The sequence below is a fragment of the Amaranthus tricolor genome, chromosome 9, assembly GCF_026212465.1.
Source record: "Amaranthus tricolor cultivar Red isolate AtriRed21 chromosome 9, ASM2621246v1, whole genome shotgun sequence".
Lineage (NCBI taxonomy): Eukaryota > Viridiplantae > Streptophyta > Magnoliopsida > Caryophyllales > Amaranthaceae > Amaranthus > Amaranthus tricolor.
The window spans coordinates 785,803-812,637 of NC_080055.1; the positions used below are offsets into that span (position 1 = coordinate 785,803).

Sequence of the window (26,835 nt, forward strand, 5' to 3'; positions counted from 1 at the left end):
TTACAAATTGGTATAAAATTAAAAAATTGTAGACTAGACTAGGCCAAACCATTTAACAACGGTTTAATCCAACTTATTTTGGTGATTTAACAGTCCGGTCCGGCATATAATATTTACAAAACAAAATTTTTGTTGGTTTGATTTAATATCAGACTAAACCAAACCGGATCATGTGCACCCCTAATCATGACATGAATGCTCGGAGCAAATTTCCTCCAGTATATTCAGTCCTTCTTTGGTCTCTCAATTTCCAATCAAGCCAACCTCGCTGCTCACCAAGAAATAATCCTCGGCATGTTAAATGATCGTCTCTATGTCTTGTCTAAGGATGTTCGACAGGTTGGATTCTCATTTTGAGCTCTTATTCAATTTTTTTTTAAAGAATTTTGTAAGGACTGAGATGAAAATGGATCGAGTCAAAAACGAGCTCTACTACAATTAAAATGAAGCAGACCTTAAAATGACTTATTAAAGGCCGAAAATGAGCCTTTGTAAATAGCATAATTGATTGTAATTTAATTATTATAAATGAAAATGCCAATGAAATTATTAATGTTTCTATAATTTAATTAATATAAATGATAATTAATTATTATAAATTAATCAATGGAAATTATAATAATTTTTAATAATAAAATTGGGTCGGGTAGGCAGACTTTCAAAGTCCGACACATTTAAAGCCCATATTAATTTAACGGGCTCTTATCCAACTCGAACTATATTTGACCCACTGAACATCTTTAGTCTGGTCACCCTACACCTTCACTGCGTGCCAATTTGACACATATTATTCTATGGACAATGATACGTCTCAAAGGTATTTACTGACCAACTTGTATACGCTGTTCAGTACCGATTACTATTTGGTTAGTGTTATCCACCCCTATGCTACGAGGCTATGTCTATTAGCTAGGTGCAACCACTCTTTCCTATCATATGGTTCGATCAATAGTTAAAATGGTAGATATTAACGTTTCTACCCTAAGTAATTACTCCTACATGCAAACTTGACGGGAGTTCGCATGTGAAAGGGTGTTGGGATGGTTTATCCCATATCGATGAATTAAAGATGGTGGACGCATTTTAAAAGTCATTTGAGTCCTTGCTTCCATGGCCATATGGCTTTGTCAGACCTCGTTGTTGTTGATACATCCACTTCTCTACTCTGAATGACGTTTCAATTACATGTCATTGGCCCAGTGCTTGCGTTGCGACATTGATACTGCTCGTCCCTTTACCCAACATAATGCAACAAATTTAATGCGATTTTCTGAGTCTGCAAATGTGAATCCCCTAATTTTAGAATTAGACGAACCATATTTATGACCATATGATGGGAAAAGAGCCAATAGTCATAGCCTCATAAGGGAGGATAACACTAACAAAATCGTAGTTGGTATTGAACAGGATACGCTGGTGTAGAGTGACCAGACTAAAGGTGTTCAATGAGCCGAATATAGGTCTTTTAAACTTAATACGAGCTTTATAATGACTAGGTTTTTAAAGTCATCAAATGAAGCATTTTACAAGGTCGATCGGTGACAGACATAGAAACCGTGGATCCATCAATTTCAAATGACTTAATAAACCTTGCTAGTAAGAGTGGCAAGATGAACAATGATTGTCTTATCACAGCATCAGTATCTAATACTGACTAAATGTATGATTAAATTATCATTGAATTTCATTTTAAAACCAATGGAAGACCAACAGACAAGGAGTTTATCACATGAACCCTGCTCAATGCATGCAATGAATTTTGATAGCAAACTGTAGCTTTATAAAAAGGGAACAAACTAACTCAATCTGGTAGACAAAACTAACGCTCATATCAAATAAACAAGCTAATATTTGCAAAAGATTGTAGATGCTCCAAAAACTTCAATTGAGGCCAACTAAACCATAAATTACGAATTTTGTATACAGAGTAGACTCGTCCAATATTCAAAACAAAATTGAACAAAATAGTCCCGGATTATTTTAGAACTTCTTGTAAAGTTAACTATCCAACTACCCGGATTTTAAGGTACCCGAAATGCCGGATACCTGATTATAAACCTGTCCCGTAACAAAAGGGGAAAAGAAGGGAATATTATAAACAGGATGTTTTAGTTTTTTACTTCCAAAAGCTTTTCCAAATTTACAGTTATCCACTTCTCCTGCTTCAGATCTCCAATTCTCTAGCTAGATGTTAGTATGTTGTCTCATAAACCATACCTCAAATTTCAGTAGTTTACATGAGTTCATCAATCTCAAAAACACGAGCAGTTTCATCGAGAGCAACAGAGACAAGGAACTTTCCATCAGCAGACACACTCAGAGATTGAACGGCATCAGTGTGCCCACTAAAGGTTCTGACAGCGGCATCTCCTCCCGAAAGGCTATCCCATACTCGAACTTTACCATCGACGGATCCAGTTGCTATAAATCTTGACGTACCGATCCATGTCAAGCATGTCACCCCATCCTGCATAAAAAGCAAATAGAATAGTAAAAAAGCAACTAGTAGCAGTATAGAAAAAAAAAATGAAAACATAAAATACAGAATTATCAAAAAAAATATATCAAAACTAAGACATTGTTTTAACAAAGTGTCCTCAGTCCTCATGTTCGAGCGTAATAGGGCACGTAGGTTGCCCTTGGCGACAAGACAATGGAATGACAAAACAAAAAAGATTATAGAGCTTAAGGTTCGTATTAAACAGGGACGGTCGAACAAAATTTAAACAAACCTCATGACGAAATGTACAGCGAAGTTCTGATCGTTGAAGATCCCACACAATGAGGTTATTATCCAAGCTTCCCGTTGCAGCCCATGGTCCACTGTTTTAGAGATTAGTGCGATTGAATGGTACTTTGACGTAAAAAATGACAAAACAAGAATAACGAAGATGAAAGTAATCAAGGGTAGTGTAGATCAAACCTTGGCGAATATGCAACACATTCAACTGAATCTGTGTGAGCTGTAAAAGAGCTAACCACCTGTACAAATAACAAATAACAGCTCATAAGCTTCTAACCGTGAAAAAGAGCATAAACATCTCTTTTAATGGTTGACAGAAGTTCCATAAGACTGAAGACCAGAAATTCCAATTGGCAATAGGCCGAAAAGATTGTAGTCATATGATCATATCTGCAATGGTAATAAAAAAATGACCGGACAACAACAATGTCAAAGTCTTAAACCCCAACAATATGGTAAAAAGTGACAGAAAGAAGTGACATGCTATGGGATGGATAGGAGAAACAAACAAGGTCTTGAATTAATGATAACATTTCTAGTAGCATAGCATATGATGCCAGTAGTATCCTGGAAAGCAAATCAAAATTTCAATGATGGAGATTTATTACAGGACAAAATTATGAAAACCATCCAAATAATGTACGGTGACCAAAATGAAAATCTTCCTGCCCCAAGTAGAAACTACTCCCAAAAATACATTTTCCAGTCAAAGGTATAAAGTGGTAATATAAGAGGCTAACTTCATTCTTTTCCAGAAAATGGCCTCATAGCTCATGAGTGAAACCTAACAAAAAGAAGGAAAAATTGAATGACGAAGAGGATATCGAATGTCTTACACTTACAAAAAAGGACAGCCTGGTGCACAAAGGATATTTGCGAAGAGAGTGTAAGAGAAGGGTGGCAGCACAAGGGTGTAAGTAAACCTTACCCTATCTACAAGAGAAGACTTCCAAGACTCGAGCTCGTCACCTTTCATTATTCACTAGCAACATCCACATGGCATATGGAAGTAAATGAACAACAGAGAGTGCATATGACTAAAGAAGGTTGATCTATGGTGTTTATGACCAATGGAATAAGAAGAATGTAAATGAAACAACATTAACACTTAGTTGGTAGCAATAGGGTCATGCTTGTTGTGTAGGGAGTAAAATTTTTATGAAAAAAATAAGAAACTATAGAGTCTAAAATTAAGAGAATATAATTGTTGTCAAGACAAGGGTAAGAAATAGGTGTGAAGTGATGGAGAAGGGACAATGGAGGAATTAGTCCCCTCATTTTGGAGGTAAATATATACTCTAGTGGGATAATGGAGAAATATTTCCCTCCTGCTTTACCAAAATAAAATGATGATTTACCCATTTCTTTATCCTTCTTATATCATTGTATCATCTTTTCTTCATCTTTCCTTTTAAATCCACCTCTTCTTACCTTAATTTTCATGGTTTGACTTTAATTTTCCCCCTTAAATATTTACTTTTTAATAAAGGTATGCCCTAGCTGTACTTAGTTAAAAACGATGGTGACAGTAGGGAATGACATGGAAGAACAAAACCATATAAAATAATAGATTCGGAAGGAAAGGAGCTATTTAATTATAAAAGATGCAAGTCAAACCTTTCCCGAAGAAATATTAACCATATGAACATTATGATCCTTTGATCCAGTCAAAACAACCGCTGAGTCAGGGCTTATCGCCATGCATGTTATTCCATCTGTATGATAAGGATGACCTACATCAAGAGCATCAAACCAATCAATAGCAGAAAAAATTAATCACTTAGTTTGGAAAACCCATATCTTTTGATGGTTTAATCTGAATTGGTCACTTAATAGTAACGATGAATTCATACAACTTACTTAACTCACAGTTTTTGAGAAGTACAAGTCAATAAGAGAAGAAACATGGTTCTTTGTAATATTATTTGATGGTATACACATATTGTTAATGATGCCATTTTTGTGTATTATTGATTAAGTATCAAAATGAACTATATGATAAGCTGTACAATTTGATGCTTTGGATAATTCAACCTAAAAGCAAAATTGAATGCAAAATTTATGTTCATAAAGCACTATGAAAAATGTAATGCCCCCTTTCCAATATTATGTTACATGTAAAAATTACAAGCAGAAAAAAAGATAGCCATAGCATACCTCTAATAACACGAATGTTCTCTCCACTTTTAGGATTCCATACCCTCAATGTCGCGTCATCCGATACTGTGCATATTGTTTTTCCTTTGAGCACAAAAATATCAAGATATCACACAATTGTTCATCTAGTAAGAGTCAATTCGATTAAAAGAGCTTAAATGGATAGGTCATAGGTCATATAGGTCACATGTCGACTTACCATCAGGGGTAAAATCACCACAAGTCACAGTAGCACCATGGCCACTAAACATGTTAAGGTAGGTGCCCTTGTCCGCATTCCACATCCAAACAGAGCAATCCTCAGATCCGGCTAAGACAAGATGTCCCCTAGGATGCCACTTGACCCACTGAAGAGCCAAATATTTAATTATAAATATTGCAAAAATAGAGTACAATACCTCAGATAAATCAAATATTATATTACCTCAATTCCACCTCCTGGTCCATCAAGACTGAACTTCAATTTTTCTGAAGATACATCCCAAACATGAACAATTCCATCAAAGCCTCCAGATGCAAGCAACAAACCATCAGCGCTAAAAGCGACACTGGATACGGAGTCCTTATGACCTGACAAAAGTGTGAAGTTCACTTCTCAGAAAACATATAAACATAAGACGTATGAGCTCTTCCATTTCTTTGGAAAGAGACAGAAAGAGAGAACAAATATACATATCGTATGTAAAGACATGAAAATACCTTGGAGCTCAAATGCCCAATCTCCTCGACCAATTCTCCACATAAATCCCTTGTCATCACCGCCACCAGTTGCAACTAATGTAGGATCTGTTGGGCTACAAGCAACCGTGTAAAGCTCATCTATCAAGAAGAAAGAAAAGCATTAAGATCATTGCAAGCAACCGATTGAGTCGACAGTTTAAAATTGCAGTTGCACAAATTTTTCACAACTTTATGTAATGTAAAATATTTTTTACACCAACTTACAGGACCATATTTAGAATTCTGATTCAAAAGTATTCAATCATAAGAATAATGAAGCATATAATATAATAAAATTTTAACTCACAACACAAAAAAATTTAAGGTTAATCTCACAAAATTCAATATAATATAGCCTAATAAGTAATAAGCGCACCTCGCATATGAGCAACTGATTCAAAAATAGTACTCCTTCCTATTCAAGCTAATAATCCCATTTATTTTTTGTCACTATTCAGTATTCACTTATCATTCTTAATTTGTAATTTATTCTTAATCTATAAGTTAAAACATGGTCATGTGAGATCCTCTTAGATTCGTCTTAATACAAGGATTATTAATATCAAATTTTTATAATTTTTAATCAAGAACAATTAGAGATTTTAAGGGTTAAAATGTTAGCCTTGGCTAGAGGTGTTCATTCGGGTGATCGGGTCGGTTTCGGACGGGTGTCATTCGATTCGGTTGTATTTCGGATCGATTATTTTTCGGCTGTGTGTTACAACGGGTCACACTCGGGTCGAGTCGGTTATTCAAGCTATTAGGTTAGCATCGATTCGGTGTCGGTTGAAGTTCATGTCGAGTGTCAATCGGTCTCAGTTTGTCATCGGTTACTAATTGGTTCGATTTTGTCGGATACAAATCGGGTTCGGGTTTTTTTTTTTTTCAGAATTCGGCTACGTATTATTAATTACTATTGATCGAATCAATATCAGTCATTTTTTAATTGATGACAAGATTCTCTTTACTTAAAGCAAAAATAGTTAAAATGCAAATCAATTAGTAATCATTATTACTTTGTTACTTTTACTTGTTTGACCGGAAATTAAAATTATAATATTCTATCAACTTTCATCTAATTCGATTAAAAGTAGTTAAATAAACATTGACCATTGATTATTAACTCTAAACATATGAAACCATGTATTTATAAAATTTAATTTATTAAAATATCTAACACTTTATTAGATTAACTAATAAGATAATTGAATATGAGTCTATCATACCTCTATGTTAAAAATTGGTTCAGGTTTACAGCAGTTCGATGTAAAATTCGTTCGGATTAAGTCGGTTTTAGCAGGATAGAATTCGGTTTCGAGCATGATTCGGCTCGGATATGTCTCGAGTCGGTCATTATTAGGTTCGGGTAATCTCGGTTAACGGTTATGTGTCGGTTACAAAAATCGGTTACAGCTCGGATTCAGCTTTCCCATTTTCGGTTGTCAACCGGTTCGGGTACTGTCGGTTCGATAAACCTAAAAAAGGAACACATTTTCGGGTCGATTTACTTTCAGTTTCGGTTCGGGTTCTCGAGTCAGGTCACTTTTAAACAGCTCTAGCCTTGGCAAGTGCGAAAAATTAAATGAGACTAATGGGCTGAATAGGAAGGAGTATGATACATGACACATCTAAAATTATAGAATCTCGAATAATTTTAACAGCTTCACAATTTAAAGTGCTAACTATAACGAGTATAACCTCTCGTACAAAAACTTGAAAGTTGGGATTGAAACCTTCATTGTTCGATAAACTTCATAGAATTAAGTTTTACTCCTACAAAAATAAGCCTTATCTCACTTGGGTCATGTTTGTATAGGAGTAAATATTTATGGAAAAGCAAAATCCAAACTAAAATAACAAGCTTATTGGAGTCTGGAGTAGAAAATCAAGAAAAAATTGTTATTGTCAAAGGTAAAAAATAATTGTAAATTGTGAGTGATGGAGCATAAAAAAAAATTTTAATTAGCCCTTTACCAATAAAATTTTGCTCTTGTGGGATGGAGGGAAAAATTTCCCTTCTCTTCAAAATAAGTTTGATCATCTTCCTTTTCCTTCATCTTCCTCGTACCAATATATTCTTTATCCTTGGTCTCCTTTTATATTCACATTTACTTACATTTGTTTGTATAGTTTGACTTTTATTTCCTCATTAAATATTTAACTTCAATACAAGCATACTTGATTATTATTAATTAATAAGCACCAAAAAAAAAGATTCAAACTTGCTTTATTGATGGGAAACCAAGGCTGATTAAGGCCTTGGTTATGCAAGGATGAATGGCGCGGAAGCTTGAATCAATGAAACTCACAAAAACTACAAATGATCATGAAAAGAACACGAAACAATCACAAGCAGAACCAAGAAATCCTTTCTTGATTTTCTGATGGTGATCACCTGTGACCCTCCTCTATGACCGACACAAAACTGATATGTACAAGCCTTCTAGACTTTGTACTCGAGGTTTCCTTAAAGTATCAAGGTTGCTCCACAACTCTTAACACTCCAAGGATCAAAGGATACTCCGTAGCCTTTGATGAAGTTGCCTCCAACTTCGAAGAAGAAAACAAAAAACTCTTTTCTGAAATACCTCTCTATTACTTTGATTAAATCTGAAACATAAGTTGTTGAACGTTTATTACACAAGTGAGGTTCTCCTTATATAGAGCTCTCAACTAACATAACGGCTATAAAGTCACAAGCCTAATTAAAACGCACGTGCTACTACATGGGCACTTAAAACAGAAACAGAAAACAAAAAACACTTAGACAATTCTGATCTAGCAAACTGTCAAGCAGCCCTCTTTCAGCTCAGCTTCTAGGACTCCACGGGGATTGTTAGAAAAGTTTTAAGACCTTGATAACTAGACCCAAGTACCAAGATTCCATTTCCACTTTAACCCAGGTCCTGGAGGCACAGGTTTGGTCTCCACGTGTCGTGCAAGGTGGCTTGGTCGCTAGTTTGCTGCTGTGCTGTTCTGACACCATGACTGTGGTCTAAATGATCCGTATGCAGCCTATGCATCCTTGTGTGGGCTCTTTTGGTATCTTCATTTGATATAACCACATTTGTATCAATTCCTCCCTCTTTGAAAAGAATTGTCCTCAATTCTAAAGTTCTCTGTGGCTTGCTGAACTAACGCCCAATACACCTAGTGCTGATGGACTTGCTGGACCTGTACACATACACATTGTTCTGGACTTGCTGATTTCTGCTTGTTGCTTGATACATCTTTGTTGTTGGTCTTAATTTGTAGAAATGTTGTTGTATTCTTGCACACTAAGCTTCTTAATTTGTAGACATGCTGTTGTATTCTTGCACACTAAGCTGCATTCTGATCTACATACAAACACTCCACAAACCAAGTCCCCCATAATCATCACACATGCAAGGATGAATGATCTTGCCTTTACTTGCATAATCAACCACACCCATACATTAAACAAGCTTACCAAGAAGATTAGCTTGCTTGTATTACCTAGACCATAATTAACTTGTATCATTCCCCCCTTCTTAGAAAAAATTCAACCTCGAATTTTTGTAGGGTTAAACTCCACAAATCTCTCTACATGAACATAATCCATTAAAGGTGATTCTTCAAGCACAAAATCAACCTTGACAAACTCATGCTTCCTGGTTTGCTCTACTTGTAAGACAACCTCCAATCTCGGATGAGAATCCACTATTTCAAAGCACTCCATTGTAGAACCAACATTCTCCATGCAAATTGTCTCAACAACCTCTGCAAGATCTTTAAGGCTCTCAATACAAGATGTTTCAACCACTTTATGCTTCAACATCTCCTTTATGATCAACAATCATCTCTACACAAGATGCTTCAACAACCTCTTCAAGATCTCCAACACTTTCAACAGAAAGTGTTTCAACCATGCTTTCAAGATCATCAACAACCTCTACACAAGATGTTTCAACCACTTCTTCAAGAGCTTCAACAATCTCTTCACAAGGTACTTCAATAACTACTTCGTTAGTTGATTTTGAGATATCATCATGAGAAGGAGCCAATGATGTTTGTTCTTCAACATGATTGGGAATGATCTCAAATTTAATCCTAGGCGGATCAACATAAGGATTATATTCATGAACAACCACTAATTTGGAGTTACCATGTTTTCTTTGTAATCTTCGTTGAAATTTTCTCTTCTCTTCATGAAGGATCATATGTCTTTCGCAGTTCTCCCTTGCAACCAAATTATGGCCCAACTGTTTCGAATAATGCTCCCCTGAATACCAATCACATTGTTGTGTACAAACTAGTGTCAACCTTCTAATGTTTTCCTCCTCAATCTTCAATGCTTTTAGAAGAGATTTATTCTTGTCATAAAGTAGGTCTTCAAGTCTATCCGGTCTCATGTGTTCGTTTGATGACTTCATATTTTAAGACTCAGAAATCTCTCAAAATGAAGTGTGAGAGTAAGGATAAGGGTGAAAAGAAAGAAAGAAAAAAACACGAAGTTTTGGAATTTTTATGCACAAAACAGGAAGCAACAGAACCAAACAATACAGGTTCAGAATCTGTGTGCTCAACCTTCACTACTGTGAACCCGACCAAAACAACTCCAATACTGATGAAAATTGGTGACAACACAACTCAAGATGTCCAAAAACACCCCAAATTGAAATTACTCAAAAATATTGTGTGGTTTGATCACAAATCAAATTTTACTACACACATACAGTCTGAATTGTTTCTGTGACCTTTGGTCAAAAACACTTGCGCATCTTTTTGTTCACAACTCCAATGACTACACAACAAGGCTTACCAAAAACTAGACTCAAAATGAATCAATGTGAAAAAAAATAATGAAAGAGACTCAAAAATGAAGGATGAAGAGATAAAATACAGAAGACAAAAAAAACTTCAACTATTCTGTATTTTGCAAAAACATAATGAATGGGTCGTTCAAGAAACCTATAAAACGTATGTAAAAGTGCACACACGATGTGGTTTGATGAATATAGTATAGTGATTGATAATGTGATGGAAAATGATGGCCAAAGAAAGGAATCTTGATAGGTTTTCGAAGACAACTTACCACAGTGCACAAAACTGATCACTTGTGCGCAGCCTGTAATGGATCATGCATATCTCCTTCACTACTCCACCAAATCCAATAATTCCAAATCCCAAAGTTCACCAACTCAATGAAAAATAATGTGCAAAAACAGTTTTGAAAAATAACCTCAAACGGTCCTCCAAATCGATCACGTTTCAAACCCCAAAAACTGACAGAACTGAACAACGGTCCTTCTGTGCGTACTTTGCCCTCTTCGTGAACCGTGCTCTGATACCAATTTGATGCGAAACCAGGGCTGATTAAGGCCTTGGTTATGCAAGGATGAATGGCGCGGAAGCTTGAATCAATGAAACTCACAAAAACTACAAATGATCATGAAAAGAATACGAAACAATCACAATCGAAACCAAGAAATCCTTCCTTGATTTTCTGATGGTGATCACCTATGACCCTCCTCTATGACCGACATAAAACTGATATGTACAAGCCTTCTAGACTTTGTACTCGAGGTTTCCTTAAAGTATCAAGGTTGCTCCACAACTCTTAACACTCCAAGGATCAAAGGATACTCCGTAGCCTTTGATGAAGTTGCCTCCAACTTCGAAGAAGAAAACAAAAAACTCTTTTCTGAAATACCTCTCTATTACTTTGATTAAATCTGAAACATAAGTTGTTGAACGTTTATTACACAAGTGAGGTTCTCCTTATATAGAGCTCTCAACTAACATAACGGCTATAAAGTCACAAGCCTAATTAAAACGCACGTGCTACTACATGGGCACTTAAAACAGAAACAGAAAACAAAAAACACTTAGACAATTCTGATCTAGCAAACTGTCAAGCAGCCCTCTTTCAGCTCAGCTTCTAGGACTCCACGGGGATTGTTAGAAAAGTTTTAAGACCTTGATAGCTAGACCCAAGCACCAAGATTCCATTTCCACTTTAACCCAGGTCCTGGAGGCACAGGTTTGGTCTCCACGTGTCGTGCAAGGTGGCTTGGTCGCTAGTTTGCTGCTGTGCTGTTCTGACACCATGACTGTGGTCTAAATGATCCGTATGCAGCCTATGCATCCTTGTGTGGGCTCCTTTGGTATCTTCATTTGATACAACCATATTTAACTTCAATATTTAACTTCAATACAAGCATACTTGATTATTATTAATTAATAAGCACCAAAAAAAAAAGATTCAAACTTGCTTTATACTCCATCCTTAAATTTAAGCACTAAGATAAGCAAAATAATAAAAAAAGAATTGAAAATGAATAATTAAAATTTATATAATCATAACATAATAAGCTCTACATAAAACAAATTTATAGGACATAAAATTTTATGATCAATTTTTTATTAAATATATTTATTAAGAGGGAGAATAAAGGCACTCACCAGAATGACCGGTAAATATATGCATAGAATCATCTAATTCCTCTGCAAAAAACAATTTAATATTACATTTATTTGTCAAAATATATTTATACTTATTAAAAAAAAGATCGATTTTTTTTATAACAAAGAAATTCCAAAAAAAAAAAAGTTTTCATTTTTACCAAGTCAATATTACAATATTCATTGTATTTTCAAAAAAAACGTATCAATTTTTTCAAAACAAAAGCTCCAAATAATAAAAATCATACTAATCTTGACATGAAATCTACTTACCAAAATGTTCATCACCAGAACCCTGGTCTTCATCTGCTTCAGGAAGTTCTAATTGCAAAATCAAGAAAAAAAATTATCCCACAAAAACCCATGATTTATTTAATTAAAAAAATTATAAATATATAGTTAAAGTGAAGTAGTGAAGTAATAAATAAAGATGATAATACCTTCTTCATCAATATTAATTTCTTGGATGATGTCAGATTCATCCAGAAAAACATCCCCTTGTTCTTCAAATTGGGACTCGTTGGTTTGTAATTCCATTTCCTTTCCTTTTTTTTGTCTTTCTTCAAAAAAGGCGCAAATTGAGAAAAGGATGCTTCAACTAAATTTGCAATAAAAAGTGGAAAAATGCAACAGTAGTGATACTTTACAATCCCTAAATCAACCACCCAAATATAATGAGATATCAAAATCAAAATTTACACCTTCAAATGATATACCCAGAAAAAAAATAACAATTATTCCAATACAAACAACAAAATCATAAAATTTGAAAAGTAAATAGTATAGAACAAAATAACGACAGCAAAAAAGAAAAAAGGGGATGGGAATGAACACATTCAAAAACAAATTAATAATTGAAGAAATTGTATTGAAATTTCAAAATCAAAATAATACCTGAAACTGAATTGAAGGTGGGTTGGTCACGGTGGCCGTGGGTGGTCTTCACCGCAGCAGGTGCAGTCAGGCGGCAGCAGCAGTAGTGGGGCCTTGCGATTTGCGAACAGCGTAACAGGCTCACAGGTCACAGAGAACTCCAAGTGAAGAGTGACGACGGGTCTCCGGTGAGGGGAGGAGACTGGCGAGAGATGAAATTTTGAGAGAAGAAGAGAAACGGGAGGGCTTTATAAAGTTAATTAAGTTTGGATTTGGACTTTGAGTTAGGGGTTTAGAGTTTTAACAAAACCGCTAAATCTTATTAATATCGTATTCTTAAATCTCTACTTACATTATCCTTAATGTTTACTTATTATATTTTTAATGTCTATTTTCAATATCTTATATGTTTACTTACATCATTCTGAATACCTACTTATAATATTTTATAAAAATATATAATGTGCCGGCTCAATTATAGATTGTCTCTCATAAGAATTTGTGTTAAAAAAAGGAAATTTTTAATTTAATAACCTTTTTTCCAAAAAAAAAATTACCGAAACTAAGAAAATTTTTTAATAACAGTTGGCCTTGGGCGATACGGTCTTAATATGAGACGGATAGCCAAATCAACACAATTATAATTTTTCTCAATATGCATTCAATACATGATCTACTTAAGATCATAATTGATATATTTAAGGTTAAAGTTGAATTTTATTATAACTGATCATAATTAATCATTTAAGGTTTGAATTGAAGTATGAGAAATTTTTAATAAAGGTATGAGTCTATGTTTGGGTTTTACTCATGACTCTGGATTTAAAGTGTACGTCTAAGGTTTGGTTGTACAGGAAGGGTTTGGATCCGGGAATGGTTCTTTGGTTATGGACTTGTATCCAGATTCTTTTTTGTTTGAAGATATATATACATGTGAAGAATGAAGTAGCAATGGTCATCTATTATCATTTGTGTAATCAATTTCTCCCTGTCTCCATCTTTCGCAAAAAATACAGAAAAGATAGCATGAGTATGAGAATTCAGAGAAATTAACAGATATTGTAAACAGGGCCGGACTAAAGAGCTAAAACAAATTGATACATATTTGTTGTGGGGGGCTTTAAAGTGGATTTCTTAGTCCATACGGCACCAAGAACGATCTAAATTGACGATGCAAAGTCCGCCATCAGTTGTGCTTGTTGCAGATTGGAATGCAGCATCCTGTGGGCATGACGGTTATGCAAAATCATGAAACTCGGGAGCTTATTATATATTGTACACGTCTACATCGGAGCTGGTTTCCCGAATTAAGTTATGGATAATATAAATACTAGGAAAGCTGTATGTTGCCATTGAAGTCTAAACAGAACAGCTCAGTTTCCCGACAGCGCACTACACAGTGAATTATATGCACTCACGCACAGTTTAAACTTTTCTTCTGCAGCAGCCTGCATTCGTTTAAGTAGTCACCGATGTAGGATTAGCAAAGACAAGTGCAAGAAATACAGAAACGGAAAATATCTACTAAGAAAATCACGGAAAATAGGATCACAAGCAAATGTCTGCATCAGAAACGGAAACTGCAGTTTACGTGAAGGGTAAGACTTAACTAGAAACATTTTCCATGTTTAGAGCTTGCTTGTAGTGGGAATAAAGATATATGCGGAAATAAAAGTCAAACTAAGAAAACAAGGTGATTGAAGTAGAAAATTAAGAGAATATTGTTTTTGTCAAAGGTAAGAAACAGTTGTTAAGTGATGGAAAAGAAAAAATAGAATTAATCCCCTTATTTTGGAGTATATACTTACCCTAGTGGGATGGAGGGGAAGTATTTCCATCATTCTCTTCCAAAATAAGGTTGATTGATCATCTTCCTTTTCTTCATCTTTTCGTACTATTATATTCTTTATCCTTCATCTGCCCTTCTGAATTTACCACTACTTAACTTCATTTGTGTAGTTTGACTTTTATTTCCCCTTAAATATTTACCCTTACAAGCAAGCCCTTAGCATAAAATGAAGTGTATGTAAAGGATCCCATGAAGGTAAATGAGGTATGAATGTAAGAAGAAAAGTCCGCCCGCTACTCACTTTACGCTAGAAAATTTCCGAATTTTTCATAAAAAAATGCTTTAAAGATCCAAATTTCCGAAATACCTCCCCGAATTTTATTCCCATAATACCATTTACTTAGGATCAACATTTGTTAACTAAAACAAAGTTTAAAAAGCAGTTAACAATGTTAACAATTTAAGTAAAACCGCCAACAATTTTTAAAGTACCGCTAATTTGGTTAGTGGTTTTTCTTATTTTAATGAAATTAGGCTAAAATAGGATAAATAGCTAACAGTGTTAACCTAAAGTCTTCACTATAATAAGAAAAACGCTAACAGTATTAGTGGCTATTTAAGAATAGAAGCGCTAACACCGAATTGGGAATATTTAAAACAACTTAATTTCCAAATTCCTTATATTCAATAGCAGGATTCTCCGTGACCAAATTTGCATTCAACAACCACCACTCTCATGCTACCTATCCGCCGATTCCAGAAAACCAATATCAAAAAATTCTACAACTGACGCAGAGATATTTAAGACGTCAAAGAGATTTATAATTAATTCGGTGACTGAAGCTATGTGCATAAGATTTGTAGACGTTTTGAGTGCTAACCTGTGATGGGCCTTGATGTTTATCAGGATGCCACTTCAGTGCCGACAAGTGAAAACTGCAAGGATAAAACATTTTTTTTTTTTGAGATAGAATAGAAAATATCCATGTTTTATAGTTTGACACGAAATCCAAGTTGTTAAACTAGTCATGAGATCTTACGCATTTTTCACATCTTTCAGTTTTAGAGCCCCATTTTGCGGCAGACCAAGTATCACTCTCTCTGAGCGTAAACCTACACTATAAACCTCACTTTCAGAATCAGATTCATGTGACGCCTGCCATCGTTGTTGATGATCACTTGTACGGTGAAAAAATTCTCCCCAGTCAAATCTAGTAGTTGATTGTTGAGAAGTGCCGGTCCATGAATTAAAAGACCATGTGTACGCTCTATCTCCAAAAGTTGCATGAAAGACAGTTTCAGGATGTTCATCATCGTCGTTTGATGCATGTCTTTTCTGGTACATACCTAAGAAAACCATCAGCTTTATCAGAAATGTTCTCTTATCATTTAGAGAACTCCAAGTACATAAAAGGATAGAACAAAAGAGCTAAAGGAAAAATATGATCCTATCAGTAGGGTGTTCGACGGGCCGCGCCCCATTTGAGTCTTTATCCGACTCGTTTTCACAAGGGTTTTGTAAGGACGGACTGTAAATGGGCCGGGCCAAAAACAGACTCTACTTCAATTAAAATGGAGCGGGCTATAAACGGGCCTAAGGGCCGGAAACAGGCATTTATAAATAGAAAAAAACAAGCTCTACTACAATTATTATAAACGACAATGCCAATGGGGATTATTAAATTTTTACAATTTAGTTATTATAAAAAATAATTTAATTATTATAAATTGAAATAATAATAATAATAATAATAATAATAATAATAATAATAATAATAATAATAATAATAATAATAATTTCTTTAAATGAAAATGGGTTGGGCCGGGTCGGGGTTAAAAAGCCCATTGAACACCCTATGCCATGATGGAGAGAATAACAATGTAGTTGCACAGGAGGATGTGGAGAGAAAACAAGGTGAGGGAGGATGTAGGATCCATATACCTTTATTTGGACAAAGATTGGAAGAGAAGGATAAGGAAACAGAAGCATCTATTTTCTTTCACTTCTAATACCAAACCCTTCCAAAGTTAAACATATTTCTATGAAAAGGAGAACACAAGCTCCTCTTTCCACTCTTTCCTTACCATATCCTTCATTAGTTCCCCTCTAGCTTTGCTATTCAAATATACCGTAAGAAAGCAAGAAAAATAACTAAGTGGTACTCCATTTGTCCCATTAATTTGCACTTCTTGGTAGATGTGCAAATATTAATTTGTAGTTGGTGAATAAGACAAAAAAAATGGTTTGAGGATATCAGTAGGTGAGATTAAAGGAGATAATCAATTTGTGGCTGAGATTGATGACGAAGAATTGTGTGGAACATTACAAAGAGGAAATAGGGCAAAGTAAATGGGATAACTCATAATGGAAACTGGATGCAAATTAAATGGAACAGAGGGAGTAATATTTAAACAGCAATTGACCTGTTTTGCATGAAACCATGAAAGACAAAAAATGAACAAAATAAAGCGGAATAATCTCACGTTTCATTCGATGTTTGTGGATCTTCTCAGCAGAGTCTTTCTTAACATTTCTTTTCTTTGGAGGAGTTGATGAGTAAGAGTCTCTGAAAACATGGGCTTTCTTTTTAGGACTCTTCGGACAAACGACGTTTTTAAATCTTCCTTTCTTTGTTGAAGTCTTTGAACTGTTGACAATTTTAGCATTTTGGCTAATTGCATCAGAAGCTTTTGAGAACGGTACGTCATTCTGAAACCATGATTTGCCAGACAACATTACACATGGCAATACATACATACATTACCGACGTTGCATATAAAATCATTACAAAATAGGACCTAATTAAATAAAAAAAATAAACAAAAAAGTCAATTCCATAACAAAATTGAAGTAGCCATGAAGATAAGAGGAAAAAAGAGTGAATGAAAATGAAATGTGTTCCCATAAATCTGCCTTAGTTTCTATATATATGAGAATGAATGATTCCAAATCCTTAGTCACAAAAATACGGGGTTGGTATATCATGAGATATTCATTATAATGTATTCCCCTGAAGGGTTCCATACAATGCGATGAATAGCAGATTATCACTCCAAACAATTAACAACTTGACGAGAATGTAACAACAAAAGGAGACAGTTTGTAAAAAGAAATTGCATGTAGCATAGAGTATACCCGAATAGGAGTTCCAGACACCACATAATTTTCAACAAGATTCCAAAGTGCCTTCTTTGTATCAGCTCGTTTTTGACGTGTCAGAAAACGGACATAATTCTGGAATTCCGGCCATGAGAACATGAAAAACAACTGAGGGGCAACAAAGGAAAAGGAACATGGGATAGATACGTACTTTAGATGATTGTTGGGCTCCCTTGAAGCTCTGATTACCATCTCTGGAGTTCTGATTCCCGCCCTTGAAGTCCTGACATAGAGGAAAGGATAAGAGACACAACTCACACACCATTTCAACGAAATCAAAAATTCTCCACATGGTAGCATTTTGATACTAATTACGTACACAATGTAACAGAAACTGCAAATTATAGGTTAAAAACAATTAAATCTACTTTATAAAAGCATCTTTCTTCGTTTTATTCCATTCCACTTATACAATTAAAAAGAAAAAATTGAATCAACTAAAAAACTTGAAAACTCCTTAAATCATACATAGCTTTTGAACAAATTCCATCTTCAAATTGATTCATCAATTCTTCTAAGCCTGATTGCATCTCTAAAATTGCAATTTGGAATTGAATCTTTTGTGAAAAAAAACTCTTCTAATTCAGGGCTTTTAGATTTTACAACCTAATCTTTTTTCTTTTTTTGCATATTAATGTCATTGCTGCCACTTCGTTGGATTCCGATGGTTTAAGACAAAAATGACCTGTTGACTTTCAATAATTATGTTTGACTTTCTTCATCTTCATCTTCAAAAGAAAAAATTGAATAAAAGTAAATAAAAAAACTAGGAATAATAGCCCAACATACACTCACCTTTCACCAAATTTCCTACAATTCACTTTTCGATTAACCCTGAATAAACCCAACTTTTAAGAGTGTTTGCTTAGAGTCAGTGCACTCTAAGCATTTTTAGACAATGCTTAGAGTGCACTGGAAATCGGTTATTTTCCTTTTTTTTGATTTTCCTTTTTTTTGATAAAAGAAAAGAATAGGGAAAAAAAATTAAACTAAACAAAGAAAAGTGAAAGAAAAAACCAGTCCAGCACAGCCCCAGCCTCCCCCCCTCTCTCTCCTCTAGACAGCCGAACTCCCCCTGGCTCCTCTTTTTCCAGATCAGCCCCTCCCCTGTACCACCTTCTGAGTTTCTCCAGTAGGAAGTTTGAGGGAAATAGTAGGAGAGAGTGTCTAGTGAAATTTTCTTGCAAACTCCTTTGGAATCCTCTTAAAATATACCCAAAAATATGCGCAACATAAAATAAACAATAACTAAGGGTGGTTGTTTTAGAAAACATTGTGAGTTTAGTCATATAAAAGCACATTCAATTGCGTCTGCAAATGATCAATTATCAGTATAATTGTCATCTTTGAACCCCCATTAAGGAAATGAAATAACAATTTAGCATTCGTTTAAGTATGTCCTAATCTGCTATTGTCACATCGTTTGGATAACCAACCCAAATAAGAAAAAGAAAGAAAAAGATACTGGTTACTAGGTCTACAACCAACATGTCTCAAATTTCAATAGTTAGGTTAATCTCAAAGGTCCTAATTGAAGCATAGCATTCTGTCCATCTAATGCAGGATAAGTACGGAGCCAAAGCTAGTTTGAAACACTATGGTTGCATGATAGATTTTCTTGGCAGAGCTGAACTGTTAGAGAAGGCGTGTAATTTGATCAAGGGTACGGGAAGGGGTCAAAGAGATGAGTTCATTGGCTTGGTACAGAGGATTAAAGAAGACTCCAAGTTGGAGTTCTGTTGAGGCATATAACAAGATTGATGTTTTTTATACGGGTATTAAGTCTCATCAAGGGGTCGGTCAAGATCGCATCAGGCAATTTGCAAGAGCAATTGAACTAGCAAACTAAGTTACATGATGGTCTGGCAAGTGGTCTAGCAAGTGGTCTCGCCAGTATTGGTAGCCAGGGGAAAAGGAAGGGAGGATTGGGATGGGCTAGTTTTTTCAGATTCTTTTGTTACTTTTTTTCTTTTATCTTTTTAAAAACTTTATTTATTTCTCTTTTTTCTATTATCGATTGTAGGTAGTAAGATTGCTAGCCGTAAAGGTGTAAAACAAATTGCATATAAGGTCGTTTCAAGCTATGTTTCATGGTTTATACTGAAATTTAGCAATACGATAACCGCATTACCCTCGTTACCGTATTACTGTGTTCGTTACCGCAATAGGACCGTTTTGCACTATGCTTCAAACCATGTTAGGCATGTGGGATTGCTTATCAGGTGCCATTAAGAGTCTTGAACCAAAATGATTCAATTACTTGGGTCAAGCTATCCTTGGGACTGTTTGGCAAATGGGCTAATGGCTTGACAAGCTAAAAGTATTGGCTTGGCTAATAAGCCAATAGTTTAAGCCAGTTGTTAAGGAGATGTTTGGTAAAACTATTTGTTGTCTCTGCTGTTTATCAAAGATAAAGTAGGTCAAAAGCCAAAAGCTGATAAATAAAGCTACTATGAGTAGCTTTTGGTTTTGGCTTTAAAGGTAGTTTTTCAACAAGCTTAAAAGCTATTTACCAACTACTTTTTTGGCTATTTGACCAACAAAAGCCAAAAGCCAACCAAAAAGCCAATAAAAAACAATTGCCAAACTAAGATTTGAACGTGGACAACCCTCCTCTTTATGCTTAAGACTCTTTATTAAAAATTAAATACAATACTTGTTCCAAGCTAAAAATCAAATCCTATTTAATTTTACTCTCTAACTAAACCACATGCAATCCATTTATTTAATAAATAAAAATTCAAATACTATAAATGCAAAACTCAAGATTGTTTTTAACTTAACAAAAACAAAACTACTAAAATAAAGATAAAATAATTAATGAACATCACGTAGGATGTTCTCAACATTCAAAGTGTGATCAAAGATCCCTCCCCTAATAAACAACTCATATGAATATTTGGAGTGAAGGGGCGTACTCTATGATGAAAATTCTAACCTTGCAATCTAATCATCCTAACTCATTTTCTCTTTGTTCTTAATCCAGATCAAAAAATCATATAAAAAATAGTACATTTGACCATATAAACTCCAATTTTTCAAAAATTAAATCTCATTAGCCATAGCCATGAAGTTTTAATTTAATCTCTTCCTTTATAAGAATTTCAGCAACCACAACAATAGCTTCATTATTCAATTTCCTGAGTGTGTAATTACATCCATTGTAATTTGTTTAAAAGTCGAATAGTTAAATTAATACTGCAAAAACACCAAAAGAAAACTCAAAAAACTTAACATACTCATAACTACAAGAAATCAATCAATAATCAACTTCTCATGAATCATAATGATCTTTTTCTTAGATTAGATTTCTGTCTCCTTCTCATGGGTAATTTGAAAAAGAAAATGAGAGGAAAGTGACAAAAAAATGCTTATCCACTAAGTAAATGTTCAATAAGAAGAATTCTGGGATGAATTAATGCATTTAAAAACAATTTGTAGAAAGAAATGAGGTGATTGAATCAGGTTGTGCGCGTAATTACAGGGTCAAAAAATTTGACTGGGTGGCTAGGTTGTGTAGACTTTTGGCGATAACAGCAAGGGAAACAACGAGAAGGGGGTTGAGCTTTGTGTGGGCTGCAACAATTGAGAGACAAAGCGAGAAAAATCACTAAGTTGAGTTCTTCAGAGTTTTCATTTGACTATGGTTTTGGGGTGAGGGAGATTGAGAGTGTCAAATACCCATTAAAAGGGACAACAATGCCTTCTTCTCCAAGGAAGATAAAATTCAAGAGTACTTCCATAACTCACCAACTTATCTTGATTTGTAAGAAGCCATAAAAGGAGTGTCAAAGACCCATTATGTAAATGAAATTTAATAGGTTTCAATTTAGGGGATTTGAAAGATGTAAGCATACATGGAGTCATTGTTGTGTGGTTTACTGAAGAGAGAAGTTTGAATTGGTTTTTTTTACTTTCCTTTAATTTTTGAGTTTTGTAATGTACGTTTTCTGAATGTAGTGTAACGAGGTTTAATTAAGTTTAATTAGGTTTAATTGGGATTAGTGAAGCATAAGTTAAAATTAGTGTCTTAATTACCCATTTGCCTGGATTTAGCCGTCACACAAGCAAATTTGAAGTTATGCAGGTCATATTTGGAAAAAAATGGAATCAAGGCTAAAAAAACCAAAAGGCCAAAATTGATGGCAGTAATTGGCAAAAGGTTCTTAGGACTTTCAGTTGTACCACTTCATCAAGAAGAATTTGTTTACTCTTCTTCCTCTCCAAAACAAAATATGATAAACCCTTGTTATTTTTTGTACGCCATTAAAATGCTTCCATTAGTTCAGGAAGTCACCAACCATAATAATACTTTTGCATCTCCTAATGGTTCACATGTTTCTTTATCCCTTCAAAGAAACCTTTACCCTTTTTCATGGGTTAATTGAATTGATTGTAAGTTTTTAATTTATGATTTAGGTTTTATCAATATGTAGCCCGATTAAAGAAAAATTCAATAACAAATGATTCATGTAAACCCCCACTTATATCAATCCCTTTTGAGTTAACTAGTTCAAAGCAACAATCACTTATAATTACTTAAAAAGAGAGAGAAACAATAAGGTATCCTATTGAACTCTCTAAATTTACTTATAATTACGTTAACAACAATGCCAAAGCATTAATCTTAAGTCGGCTAAGAAAAAAGTTACACAACACATAACAAACATAAATGAAGGCTCTTCTTAACACGGTGTCTAGCCCTCTAATATGCAAACTTCGACAAAGAGAGCCTCAAAACTGAATGAACACAAGGAGATTTCCGCACCATAAAGTTAGGTTGATGTATTTCCAACACATCGAAGATCAACCCTTAGTTCGAATAATTCAAAGGACCAAAATCACTTCCGAAATCCATTTTTATGTCCACAATTGTATGATGATTAAAAAAGTTTGAGAAGGTTTAAGTAAAAATTGTTAGGGAATATCCTTGGAAAGAGGACTAAGAATTCAAGATATCACCCTTATCATTTTTCAAAGTCACAAAGAAGTCCAAAAGAGGTTCATGATGTTGAAAGGTTCAAAAGTATCCAACAGCAACAATAATCAACATCCTTTGAATCAAAATAAAATTAAAGGGGTAATAATCTATAAGGAGATGAAGTTATTAAAGGGTAAAACTTTATAATCCTTTGGTCAATAAGTATTATTAGAAAAAGAATAAAAACACTCCATGATGTCGTGAGCAGCTCAAGGAATGGCAACAATAACCTTCCCTCCAAGCCAAATGAGGAAGACCAAATTGCCAAGGGTTCAACAAGGGATTGCTATGCTCCCAACTCCAAGCAAACTATCCTCCGACCAAAGTAAGATAAAGAAGACCAAATGGAAGAAGACTTCCCTTGAATTTAGTTTAAAAGTGTTAATGAAGTCATTATTTTTAAATAAGTGTTAAGTTTAATATTTTGTATTTAGTGAAGTCTTGTAAGTTCTTTGAACTATACATGCATTTTGACATGTCTTTTTCATTTTTATTAGTTGCTTAGACGGCAAACATCTTGTTGTCCATGTTAGGAAGCCAAAAGGGAGTATGTTCCTTGGTAAACTTCTTTCTTATTATCCAAGCAAGAATCATAAGGGAAGTATCAAATTAGACCTTTGTTAGTCGATGTCTAGCCAATAAATAGCCCATGTATAATGTCTAACTAAAGTAGTAATTTGATGAATTAAAAATTTCCTTGTGGAATTTTATCTATAGGCAACCGTGTGTAGCTCGAGCTTCAAAACCAAGAATTTTGTGTGATAACTTGGGTGTTTATTTGAAGATCATTTTCATGTGTTGAGCTTGGTGGTCCAAAGATCCTACTTGATCGTAGATGTGTTCGTAATGAAAGTAGTTTGAAATTTGTCAAAAGTAAACCAAAAATACCAGTGTTCCATCTATCTAAGCTCCTTAAAGCTAGATCTTATTCCCAATCCATTACACATAATTGGATGAAGTAACCATGTAGATACTCTTGCAAAATTTCCCAAAAGATTCTCTTACAATAAAAGTAAAATGCATGATGAAGCAACGAAAGCTAAAGGATCAGGAAAAGCTGGAAGAAAAACACTCCAAAACAAAAGATAATATTGGATACCACTTCTGACTTCAAAATATATGCAAGGGGTACATATTATTACCTATCAAGACTCAGCAAGATAAACCTATCCCCAAATAATAGGATAATCCGATGATCTATCTTGCTTCTAGTATGCTCCCACGTCCCGCCCAATGATACACACTACTATTAGCTTTCAACAAGGATGAAATAATACTAGTAACTAACTTCGAAGTACCCATTCAGATTCTAACAGTAGCACATTACTATTAAATTTCAACAAGGATAATGAATAGCTTCATAAACTCAAAACAAACGAACCCAAACCATAATCAGTTGGCTTTCACCAAAACTAACATCTCTATTGACTTGTGAGTACTGAAATTCAAAGGACAGTGAGATGAAAAAATTTGAGAGGCACAAGAAATTGGCTGTAAAAGTTTCAAGCGACTGTTTGAAAAGCATCCACACCAAAGTGCAAGATCTCATGTGCACTGTAAAACGGCTTTTGTGATCAACGCAAATGATTTTGCGGTTATATCAGCATATATTTTGGTCGTGGTGAGCTCAAAAACCTTTGTCATATGAGTCAAAATCATCTAAGCAACTTAAATAAGTATAGAAAAGCCATAAAATTGGTAAGGTCATCAAAGATAATTGAAATCTTGAAATTTGTACAATTAATCTGACCAATATATTTTTTGTGTGGATAACTCCTAATCTAATTACAAATGTGGGACCAATGTACAAGTGATAGCAAGTTAAAGTATTATCAAACCTATTCACTAGCTCATTATCCATTTGATCAAACTCAACATCAATTAATAGCACAATCAAGTCAACCGAATTAGATCAATACTCTTGACCTTCCTGAAGATAACATCATTTGTTGTTTCATATAAATATGCACATGAATTAGTAAACCAATTCACCAAAAGACCATATGAGAGCTTGCAAACTCAACTTTCATAAATAAACCTTCAAAATAGATTAAACAAAAGTAAAACAAGTGCTACACTAAATATTATTACTTTGAGAGACAATAGGTGGCAGTTAATGGGAAGTTCTTAAGAAAGCTATGAAGATTGCAAAAAAAAAAGACACAGACTTGTTTAATATTACTAGTATATTGCCTTTAACAAGATGAGTTCATATAGAAGTACAAATCTACATTCCCATATGCAAAAGAAATGCAACAAAAGTACAAATCTATATTATCATTCTAGTATATAGCAAAGCTGCTAGACAATAAAGCAAAAAATATAGCCTTCAATCTGGCTAGTTTACAAAAAGATGGAACTAGAAATAAGCTAACGATATCCATGTAAATCTTATGTCTCTTCATTCTTATTGAACAAATGACGAATCTTGTATCTACAGTTTTAAATGATGTAGATATTCCCCATTTTCGACTACCTACTTCAATAGATGAATAGTATTGTTCATCCAATGGCAACAAACAACTCCAATCAGCTAATATAACTCCAATTCTAGGAACTATATGTAGATATATATAGCTCCACTAACCACACTGATTATTGCCTCACTTCTACGATGTAGATGAATGGAAGAAAACTTGTAACCTAGGTAGTATTTCACATAAGAGTTGTAACACATAAATTAATGACATTGATACATGATGGATACTCGGACATTGATACATGATGGATACTCGGACCTTCTCCCTCCAATGGTGATTAGTTATCTCATTGTTAAAAGTCAGAGACACATAAATTAATGACGTAAAATGATATGCAAAAAATCCTTCCCATCATTTCCATTCTTTACCCATCATACAACCAATGTTGCTCCATATTGAGAATTTACATCATAAATCATCCCTCCTCTCTTTTGATATTATCCACAAACTCATTCTTCCCTTTATCGCATCGACTTATTTTTTCCATCCACTTGTTATTCCAACTAGGATTAAAAAAACAACCCAAATTTTGGGTGCAGTCTCTTAAGAGTCGCAGGGAGTACTATAAAACAAAAGCTGAAAATTTCCTCTAAAACTCTAAAAATAGTACATAACAAGTTCTTTCTTCCACAATATCTCCACTTTCCATTTATGCTACAGATACTTGTACTCCTACAACAGTAGCTTATGCCAAAATTTTTAACTTCTACCCATATTTTTACCAATTTTCTACATCCAATCCTAGTTAAAATCACACTAATGGAACTAATAATTCAAAACCTCAAAACCTAATTCCTATCAAAATTGCTTGTTTAACATTGTTGAAATCTAAAATTTTGGGAAATCCAATCTTAATTTTAGCATCTATCCACATGCAATTCCAATAAAAATCCTTCCAATTGAAACGTATAATTCAAAACTTAACCTAATTTCTATAATCCAAAAAAACCATAACCCCACCAATCTATCAACATAAGATTGCAATCTTTCTTCCACCACTTCCTCCAGTTTCTCGAAAGCAATCATAATATTAACAGACCAGTGCTCCCACCAAAGGGTTAAATGGTCGCAAATTAGCAATCATTATACAATAACAAAATTTAAAACCCAAGTAATTGCAGCACTACATGAATTAAAACATACTTCAGATGACATCAAATTGTAAACAAATTACAATCAGGAATTAAGAGAACTTACAGATTTCCGTTTTATCTTCTCATTGCAAATTGGAGTAGAATGCAAATAAGCAAATTGGGTTGATGAAAAAGCAATTGAATTTCTTGAAATCAATAACGTACGCCATCTGGGAATAGTCTGCATTTTCTATTGCTACCTTCTAAATAAAAATTGAAGCTTTTTATGATAAAAGTAATTTCTATAACGCAAGCAAAACTTCAACATTTGTAGTCCTGCTACAAAATTTTGCAGAAAAGAATAAGAATGGATTTATTTTTCACTTCCGCCATTTTCAGGTTTTGGGAATTGCCTCGGTTGTTGGATCCAGTG

The 26,835-nt window shown here is 34.3% G+C and overlaps 2 protein-coding genes across 4 annotated transcripts; both read right to left on the reverse strand.

The window, feature by feature from the left end:
• Window positions 1-1,868: 1,868 nt before the first annotated feature.
• On the reverse strand, window positions 1,869-13,080 carry LOC130824658 (uncharacterized). 3 transcript variants are annotated; one of them, XM_057689749.1, is made up of 12 exons: window positions 12,941-13,080; window positions 12,487-12,698; window positions 12,320-12,367; window positions 12,047-12,088; window positions 5,600-5,719; window positions 5,325-5,470; window positions 5,100-5,247; window positions 4,901-4,984; window positions 4,361-4,476; window positions 2,924-2,982; window positions 2,733-2,823; window positions 1,869-2,467 (listed from the first exon to the last, which is right to left on the reverse strand). In XM_057689749.1, exons 2-12 carry the CDS (start codon window positions 12,581-12,583, stop codon window positions 2,234-2,236), a joined length of 1,185 nt encoding a protein of 394 aa, XP_057545732.1. In that variant the 5' UTR covers window positions 12,584-12,698; window positions 12,941-13,080; the 3' UTR covers window positions 1,869-2,233. The 3 variants fall into 3 exon arrangements, with proteins under 3 accessions (XP_057545732.1, XP_057545731.1, XP_057545730.1); XM_057689748.1 differs by having other exon boundaries at window positions 12,487-12,602; window positions 12,941-13,079; XM_057689747.1 differs by having other exon boundaries at window positions 12,487-12,606; window positions 12,941-13,079.
• On the reverse strand, window positions 12,941-26,835 carry LOC130824659 (uncharacterized). Its single transcript, XM_057689750.1, has 7 exons — window positions 26,527-26,835; window positions 18,020-18,091; window positions 17,845-17,943; window positions 17,193-17,418; window positions 15,749-16,055; window positions 15,590-15,644; window positions 12,941-14,367 (listed from the first exon to the last, which is right to left on the reverse strand). Exons 1-7 carry the CDS (start codon window positions 26,647-26,649, stop codon window positions 14,293-14,295), a joined length of 957 nt encoding a protein of 318 aa, XP_057545733.1. The 5' UTR covers window positions 26,650-26,835; the 3' UTR covers window positions 12,941-14,292.

What these genes read in the sequence shown, in the direction of transcription:
- LOC130824658 (XM_057689749.1), bottom strand. Translation starts at nt 12,583, where the DNA reads ATGGAATTACAAACCAACGAGTCCCAATTTGAAGAACAAGGGGATGTT. An exon ending in AATTAATATTGATGAAGAAG is followed by an intron (nt 12,368 to 12,486) that starts GTATTATCATCT and finishes TTTTGCAATTAG; the next exon opens with AACTTCCTGAAGCAGATGAA. An exon ending in TTCTGGTGATGAACATTTTG is followed by an intron (nt 12,089 to 12,319) that starts GTAAGTAGATTT and finishes TGTTTTTTGCAG; the next exon opens with AGGAATTAGATGATTCTATG.
- LOC130824659 (XM_057689750.1), bottom strand. Translation starts at nt 26,649, where the DNA reads ATGCAGACTATTCCCAGATGGCGTACGTTATTGATTTCAAGAAATTCA. An exon ending in AGAAGATAAAACGGAAATCT is followed by an intron (nt 18,092 to 26,526) that starts GTAAGTTCTCTT and finishes CCTCTATGTCAG; the next exon opens with GACTTCAAGGGCGGGAATCA. An exon ending in TGTCTGGAACTCCTATTCGG is followed by an intron (nt 17,419 to 17,844) that starts GTATACTCTATG and finishes TCATGGTTTCAG; the next exon opens with AATGACGTACCGTTCTCAAA.